At 35.8% G+C, this 8,079-nt stretch overlaps 2 protein-coding genes and 1 long non-coding RNA gene across 13 annotated transcripts in view; 1 reads left to right on the top strand and 2 right to left on the bottom strand.

The window, feature by feature from the left end:
• Positions 1-5,664, top strand: CUNH12orf29 (chromosome unknown C12orf29 homolog). 6 transcript variants are annotated; one of them, XM_017743926.1, is made up of 8 exons: positions 1-11; positions 964-1,081; positions 1,173-1,342; positions 1,707-1,802; positions 2,191-2,343; positions 2,669-2,863; positions 3,997-4,166; positions 4,722-5,664. In XM_017743926.1, exons 3-8 carry the CDS (start codon positions 1,279-1,281, stop codon positions 4,908-4,910), a joined length of 867 nt encoding a protein of 288 aa, XP_017599415.1. In that variant the 5' UTR covers positions 1-11; positions 964-1,081; positions 1,173-1,278; the 3' UTR covers positions 4,911-5,664. The 6 variants fall into 6 exon arrangements, with proteins under 6 accessions (XP_017599415.1, XP_017599417.1, XP_017599414.1 ...); XM_017743928.1 differs by having other exon boundaries at positions 8-54; XM_017743925.1 differs by lacking the exons at positions 1-11; positions 1,173-1,342 and adding an exon at positions 61-395.
• Positions 5,659-6,871, bottom strand: LOC108449059. Its single transcript, XR_001865157.1, has 2 exons — positions 6,737-6,871; positions 5,659-6,446 (listed from the first exon to the last, which is right to left on the bottom strand). It is a non-coding gene; the product is annotated as an uncharacterized LOC108449059 (long non-coding RNA).
• Positions 6,872-7,268: 397 nt separating this feature from the next.
• CEP290 (centrosomal protein 290) overlaps positions 7,269-8,079 on the bottom strand; it is a 46,528-nt gene continuing 45,717 nt past the window's right edge. For all 6 annotated transcript variants that reach the window (XM_017743917.1, XM_017743918.1, XM_017743921.1 and 3 more), the window contains one exon: positions 7,269-8,056. In XM_017743917.1, the coding sequence (XP_017599406.1) occupies positions 7,871-8,056 (186 nt within the window). In that variant the 3' untranslated portion in view covers positions 7,269-7,870. The remainder of the gene's footprint in view (positions 8,057-8,079) is intronic.

Here is an 8,079-nt window from a genome sequence, read left to right as displayed (position 1 = left end):
GGGGGCGACAGGTGGCCGGGGCGGCACCGGGACTGGCGGATTGGGGGCAGGCAGGTGGGGCTGGGCCCGTGCCCGAGCCCAGGGGAGATCGCTGGGCCGCGGGTTACAACAGCGCGGATCGTGTTAGAGCCCCCGGCCACAGCCGAGTGGCGAGAAGTTTGGCTGCAGATTTAAGGGAAACTCACGGGAGAGGTTTGCATAGGATTCTCCCCCTGAAATTCAGGGAAGAAGGGCCGTCTGAGTGCTGTGTCAGCTCAGCCCCACGCATTTCCTGGCAAGTGCATACAGGTGTTCACCCTGATGCTGTGTTTGCTTTTTCTAAGTGAAGCCCACTCCAGCATGACCACACGGGGAGCCTGCGTAAAACCATGCTGCCATTCCCACCTGTGAGCCTCGTACGAAGAAAAATGAGCTTGTATCTCTTTTGGGTTTGGGTTTGTTTTTTTTTTTTTCTTTGTGGTTGTTTTCTTTTTGGAATATTAGGCTTATGACAGAAGAATTCATTTGAGGCTGTGAGATGTGGACAGACTGGGGCGGCAGTCACCTGTCTGGCTGCAGACCTCCAGCTTGTGTTCCCTGATTTTAGTAGCAGCTGCGTAGTGAGCTTGAATTCAGCTCTGGGTGATCTTCCCCCATTGGTGATTGGCTTCTGGATGAAAGAGTTGAAATGGTTGCCAAAAGAACAGTAACATAATTGTTCAATTCAGAGTTAAACCATCTCAATAATGGTCATGTAAGAGTACATCCCTACACTGGTGATTCTTTGCACAGAAAAACCTAACAGGGTATTGGATCCGGAAAATGTGGAAGTTTTGAAGAAACAAGGGTGAATTGCAATAGTATTAGAAATCAGCTCTATAATAAGTGTAATAGTTAACAAGTTGGATTTATAGAGGCCAGCTGTAAGGAGCAAGAATCTACATGAGAGCAAGGCAATAACATAGCCACTTGTCTTCCTTTCAGCCATTTAAAGTTTTGGCAACTGACACTATAACTGGAAAGGCATTAGAGGCAGATGTACACAATGCAGTTCCTACTGAAAAGGTGGATGGAACCTGCTGTTATGTAACTACGTATAAAGGTAATAAGGAAGATCCATTTGCAGATTTCTCACGCTGACTAGAAGTCTTGTTTTACTTAGTTTTCACTTTTATTGTATGATTTATTTACAGCTGCTGTGAATTCAAGTGTCATTAAACATCCTGACCACAAAGTAATAGTTACCATAAACTTAGAAGGTGTTTCTAAAGTTCTTCTAGAATTTACTCTCTGAAATACATGAAGTGTGATTTAAGTGAATATGAACATCTAGGAACTATTCCAGTTTTTAAACTTCCTATTAGTAAGTCTTCCTTGCAAATTGGGTCATGTATAATAGAGTGTCTAATTTCCTTGGGGAAGATCAATAGAAGTACAGAGGTTGGGAGGAAATGAGAAGACTGTGGTTCATTGACTCACTGGGGTTCATGCCTTCACCTGAAATTGTAAGGAATGTATTACACTAGGCAAGACTGTCTATAGAATCTAAAATAGATTCGGAAATTCATATAGTGTAATTTGAATTTAAATTGTGGGTGGCTTTGCTTATAAAATTTCTCTAGTGGCAAATGAGAATTCCTATCTTGCCTGTTATGTAGTTGATTTTAGTACTGTGCTGGGTATGGTTACCTCAGTAAAATGATGCTTTTATCTCTGGAAACTCCTAGGGCAGCCCTACCTATGGGCCAGGTTGGATCGAAAACCCACCAAACAAGGTGAAAAAAGGTTTAAACGATTCTTGTATTCATTGGAAGATTGCAAAGGTTGGTGAAGATTTCTTTCCTTCTTTTTGACAATGCAAGTTATCCAGTTGGAAAAATGACCAAGCTAACATGGGAAATATCTGACCCTGCTCCAGTTTTTTTAACATCACTCTTTACATTGAAGAGCTTTAAACTGGACTAGGTAGCTATTTTTTTAATCTTAAATTTTGAACCTTTAAACTTCTTAAAGCCTAAATGCATCTTTAAACTATCTTAATTGTAGACCACTCAAGTGTGACAAATGCTGGTGTTTGTACAAAGTAACTGGGACTACTGTCTGTAAAACAAGGTTTAGATCAATGGTATTTTGATGATTGCATTGAAAGACAACTAAAGCAAAGTTGGTTAACAGTTTGCCAAAAACTCAGTGTTGCATTTATATGTCTAGAATTTGTTTGGAATATTGAAGAGGATTTCAAGCCTGTTCCAGATACCTGGATTCCAGCAAAGGACATAGAGTTCTCTAATGGCAATCCTTTGCCTGATGAAAATGGACATATGCCAGGTACCTATGATGCAGCACAGGTAAAACTGGGGAAAGGTGTGTGTGAATTTCTGAAGTGAATCAGAATTAGATCCAGAGTTAAAAATAGTAATTAACGTATTCAGAAAAAAAAAAAATTGGAATGTCATTCATTCACTGTCAAGAAAGGCTTTGTTCTTCTGACACATGGAAATAATTGCAGTTTTCTGTACAAACTTACAGGCCTTCAGCTGAAGGCATAATTGTCAACGTTTGAATTCTTATGAGATACAACAGTTTTTCTTTTTACTCTTTCTGTTTGTACTTAACTGTAGGTTTTTCTAATGCATGCATTTAATAACTTCAGTTATTTACTTTGGTAAAATGCAGTGTTTTCTCATAGGTTGGGTGCCTGTGGAGAAACACAGTAAGCAGTACTGCTGGCACTCATCTGTTGTAAATTATGAGGCTGGAATAGCGCTGGTATTGAAACACCATGCTGACCCGGGGCTTCTGGAAATCAGTCCCGTGCCATTATCAGAAATCTTAGAACAAACATTGGAGCTTATTGGGACTAATATCAATGCAAATCCATATGGTAAGTTTATATGGTCTGGTTTTGTTTTTTTAGTTAAATACTTTCTTAATTTTGTGGTATTTTTGAGCTAAATAAATGCATTTTTTTCGTGTAAGTATTTTTTTAAAAGTTTTCCAGTAGCTACCTTTTTAGAAAGGAGAGAAGAGGGCTGGCTGAAGGAACTCTCACCCAAAAATACTCACCTTAGAAAGCTGAGTTGTCATGGGAGTAGTTGTGTCTTATTAAACCTCAGTTACTATAAAAATGCGTTGCTTTAGTCTTTCAAAAAATATTTTGACTGGAAAAGCTGTTTTAAATATTACTATTAAAATACTAATAAAATTTTTTAAGATTGTTTCTTGGTGCCTTCATTTTTTTTCACTTGCTGTTTTGATGAGTTGAAGTAGAAAATTTTATTCAGCCATTTTTTTGGAGCCCCTAAAGTTAGTCACAAGTTGCAATTTTTAAATTATTAAATAGGATTTTTTTTTAAGGAAATGTAATTTAGGCTAAATTTTGGTTGTGGCTTCTTCCTTTAAAAGCCTTATAACAAAAAAAGTAATTGGGTATGAGCACAAGTGACTTCAAACTTCTGTGCTTTGCTGTTAGGATAACTTGCAAGGATGGATAGGAAAAATAGTCCTACCCGGTCTTAAGCATTTTCTCAATATGTACAAGAATTGCAACAAAAAGTTCTAATAGCTGTATTCTTAAATTAAGGTTTATGTTAACATGAAAAGGCAATGCATTTGTTAACAGCTCATTTTTAAGTATTCATGAGAAGATATGCCAGATTTTCAGGAACTAAGGTGTTTATGCTATTAATCATGATCTGAAGCATGAAGGATTTAGCTGGTACCTTTATGATGACTGAGGAGGTGACCACAAGAAAAAAGCAGACAACTGTATAAATCTCTGTGTCATGTTTATTTTATACAAAGGAGGAGGAGATTTTAATAAATATAAACTAAAATGTAAGGAGAGACAGCTGCCTTTGGTACGTAAAAATATAACTAACTGTTCTGTAAAAGACGAGACAATCTTGTCGTATCTAATAGAAGTTTACCTTTACAGAATGCTTTTAAGATACCTGCAGTAAAAAACGTGAGGAAACACATTAACTAGGAGGAACGTATTTGTTTCCTTAAACACAGGATTAGGAAGCAAGAAGCACCCTGTACATCTTCTAGTACCACATGGAGCATTTGAAATAAAGAATCCACCTGCTTTGAAGCAAAATGACATACTGTCTTGGTTTGAAAGCTGCACTGAGGGTAAAGTTGAAGGAATTGTGTGGCACTGCCATGATGGGTGTTTAATCAAGGTACGTATATGGATGGACAGGTCAAAAGCACTATAATACATAAAATGTGAAGTACTGTATTAATTTTTTGTCTTTTTTTCCAAATTCTTTAATAGTAAATGTTCTCCAACAAATGAGATGACAGTAGAATTAGTAAAGCCACTGAATCACTACAATGACAACATGTTGAATTTTTTAATTCCCAACATTCTAATAACATAATTGGGAACATATTTTCTTGCCTCTCTGTATAGGGATCATTAGTTTTAAAACTTAATTCTTGTATTTAAAAAGTAAGTTCTTGTAATGTTGACTAATAGAACAAGCATTATTAATAAGAATGTGATTTTTTAGCAGTTTGTATTATTTCTGAAACTGTGGAGGACAGCTTGGTTCTGGTTTGCCTTTTGTGTTTTGTTGTTGTTCATGTTACAGAGATAACTGATTAATGGTTTTTAAGTGCCCTGATGCAGAGAATCCTAGAATCCACAAGCACCCACACACCTCCCAAGTTGGGAATTGTTGTGCTACTTTATCAAAATGGCTGAACTGATCTTATCTTTCCTTTTCTTTTAGCTCCATCGCCATCATCTTGGTTTACCTTGGCCACTTGCAGAGACATACCTGAATTCTCAGCCTGTTGTAATTTCTTTTAATAGAACGAAATATGACTGTGACTTTGAACCAAAGAGTTTGTTTCACCATTTTTCAAAGTTGGATGGACAAAGATTTGACAGACTCAAAGATATCAAGTTTGATGCTTGAAACGATTGTTTTAAGTTAATGTATGTGCTGCATTCCTCTTACTTTTCTGTACCACAGAATTCTTCATGAATACTCTTCTAGCTTAGGCAACAGCCCAGGTACTGTATCATTTTAATTTTATTCTAAATGACTGATTTTAAATAACAGAAATCTGCCAGCCAGAGCAGAGATCTAGCTTCCAGCATGTTTATTTTCTGAAAAATCCTTAACTTTTGAACCCACTCCTGGAAACTGCTAGCATTTAGTGTAGGAAGTGTGTTGTCTACTGGCTGGTCTTAAAAGCTTTACTAATGAATGCAATCAACTGGAAAAGTTACATAGGTTGCGCTTCTACAGATGTAATTATTATATGTACACTATTATATGTAGGTTTGAGATTTAGCATCAAGTTTCTTAACAGTAAAAGGACATATTTCACGTGGGACCAGAATTAGTCCTAAAATTTGACAATTTTTTTTACAGTTGTAACAGTTTCTTATGGGGAAAACTTCCTGGTATCATTTAACTGTTCATCTGCAGCATTATGCTATTACTTAAAAACCCAATTAACCTATATCCTACAGGGATTGCACTATTTTGGGAAAAAAGAGTAAATAATAGAAAATAAATGAGTTTTATTTTGGAGAACCTAGTAAGTGGAGAGAGAGACATGACTTGGCTTAATTCCCATTTACAACTGCATCTCAATTAGGAAACTTTGTCAAGGGCATACTAAGATAAGGTATACAAATAATAAAGTGAGACTGAATGATCATTTGAGTTGGCTTTATTTCATCTCTGCTATAAAAGTACACATCTAACTCTATAAAATAAACAAAATGAAAAATGAATTATGTACAAAAATACCAGTGGTTTGGCTGAAACACTGTAACTTCATTTCCAGTTCTTTGTTCTTGGATTTTGTAACATAGAGGTAAAAATAACCAGGCATGTAAGAACAGACATCCAGCACACTGACGCTGAGTTCAGAGTTAAACATTATGGCCACACAAGACAAGAGCAAATTACATACTCCTACTGATCTGGGACTTAGCATACTTAGTATGCTGACAGTTTAAAAAAATTTATTAACTTTTAGGATAAGCCCAAGGTTTCAACTTCACCTGACACCTTACTACCCAAATTAACTGTTCTGAATTAAAATATATTATTGCACAGGAGCTGGGAGAGGTAAAACTTGCTTTTATTTTGACTATTGTATATAAATACTGACCATGAACTGTTGAATAATCCAATTCTGCAATCTTAGGTGTGTGCAAACTAACATAACTTTGAGAGACTTGTATAATTCTAAGATAAACACAGACAATTTTATTTTTTGTATCAATTAGGAGGATACTGAACACAAGCCTAATCAACAGAAATGTTGCCTGGACTATCCTGAATGCCAGACTCTTCATAAAGCTGCTTCAATCTCTCTTCTAAGATGATATTTTTTTTTACTTCTTCATTGTAGTTATATTTTAGATCCTCAAGTTCTTCAAAAAAAGAAGGGTTATAGGTTTCTAGTTCTCTTCTCAGCTCTTTTGTCTCTTCCTATTGAAAAGAATAAAGGAGTACCACTTTTATCCAGGACTTTGGTAATACCACGCAACAGCTTTTTTTGCCTTTTTCTTGAGAGGTTATATGATAAGAGAATAAGGATGTTGTCTAGAGGCAAAAAACGCTACCCATAAATAGCACCTTCCCAAGAAACCAAATAGGCTTTGTAAACAATATTTAGAGGTTGACTTTGTCATTTAATATTAATTTAGCTATTAAATGGCTCCTCCTAACTAACCATAATTTTGCTTATTATGTTGCCTAGGATGATCCTCACAGCTCACCTTTAATTGCTGTTTTTCGAGCTCTGAAGCTTCCAGCTGTGACTGGAGGTGAGCCATTTCTGACATTAGCTTGTCAATTTTAGCCTTCTCTACAATTTCATTATGTCCTGCAAAAACAAAGATCTTTTATGAAATTTTAAGGACTGGAGGTGAGCCATTTCTGACATTAGCTTGTCAATTTTAGCCTTCTCTACAATTTCATTATGTCCTGCAAAAACAAAGATCTTTTATGAAATTTTAAGTACTGAAAACCCATGGCACAAATGGAAAACTTCCTGGTATCATTTAACTGTTCATCTGCAGCATTATGCTATTACTTAAAAACCCAATTAACCTATATCCTACAGGGATTGCACTATTTTGGGAAAAAAGAGTAAATAATAGAAAATAAATGAGTTTTATTTTGGAGAACCTAGTAAGTGGAGAGAGAGACATGACTTGGCTTAATTCCCATTTACAACTGCATCTCAATTAGGAAACTTTGTCAAGGGCATACTAAGATAAGGTATACAAATAATAAAGTGAGACTGAATGATCATTTGAGTTGGCTTTATTTCATCTCTGCTATAAAAGTACACATCTAACTCTATAAAATAAACAAAATGAAAAATGAATTATGTACAAAAATACCAGTGGTTTGGCTGAAACACTGTAACTTCATTTCCAGTTCTTTGTTCTTGGATTTTGTAACATAGAGGTAAAAATAACCAGGCATGTAAGAACAGACATCCAGCACACTGACGCTGAGTTCAGAGTTAAACATTATGGCCACACAAGACAAGAGCAAATTACATACTCCTACTGATCTGGGACTTAGCATAATTAGTATGCTGACAGTTTAAAAAAATGTATTAACTTTTAGGATAAGCCCAAGGTTTCAACTTCACCTGACACCTTACTACCCAAATTAACTGTTCTGAATTAAAATATATTATTGCACAGGAGCTGGGAGAGGTAAAACTTGCTTTTATTTTGACTATTGTATATAAATACTGACCATGAACTGTTGAATAATCCAATTCTGCAATCTTAGGTGTGTGCAAACTAACATAACTTTGAGAGACTTGTATAATTCTAAGATAAACACAGACAATTTTATTTTTTGTATCAATTAGGAGGATACTGAACACAAGCCTAATCAACAGAAATGTTGCCTGGACTATCCTGAATGCCAGACTCTTCATAAAGCTGCTTCAATCTCTCTTCTAAGATGATATTTTTTTTTACTTCTTCATTGTAGTTATATTTTAGATCCTCAAGTTCTTCAAAAAAAGAAGGGTTATAGGTTTCTAGTTCTCTTCTCAGCTCTTTTGTCTCTTCCTATTGAAAAGAATAAAGGAGTA

Source organism: Corvus brachyrhynchos, unplaced genomic scaffold (genome assembly GCF_000691975.1).
Source record: "Corvus brachyrhynchos isolate BGI_N302 unplaced genomic scaffold, ASM69197v1 scaffold9, whole genome shotgun sequence".
In the NCBI taxonomy this organism is placed as follows: Eukaryota; Metazoa; Chordata; class Aves; order Passeriformes; family Corvidae; genus Corvus; species Corvus brachyrhynchos.
This window is presented reverse-complemented; position numbering and strand designations above follow the sequence as displayed.

Coding starts and splice junctions, on each gene's coding strand:
- CUNH12orf29 (XM_017743923.1), top strand. CDS start 369: ATGCTGCCATTCCCACCTGTGAGCCTCGTACGAAGAAAAATGAGCTTG. Junction 435..963: donor TGTATCTCTTTTGGGTTTGG/GTTTGTTTTTTT, acceptor TCTTCCTTTCAG/CCATTTAAAGTTTTGGCAAC. Junction 1,082..1,706: donor TTATGTAACTACGTATAAAG/GTAATAAGGAAG, acceptor GGAAACTCCTAG/GGCAGCCCTACCTATGGGCC.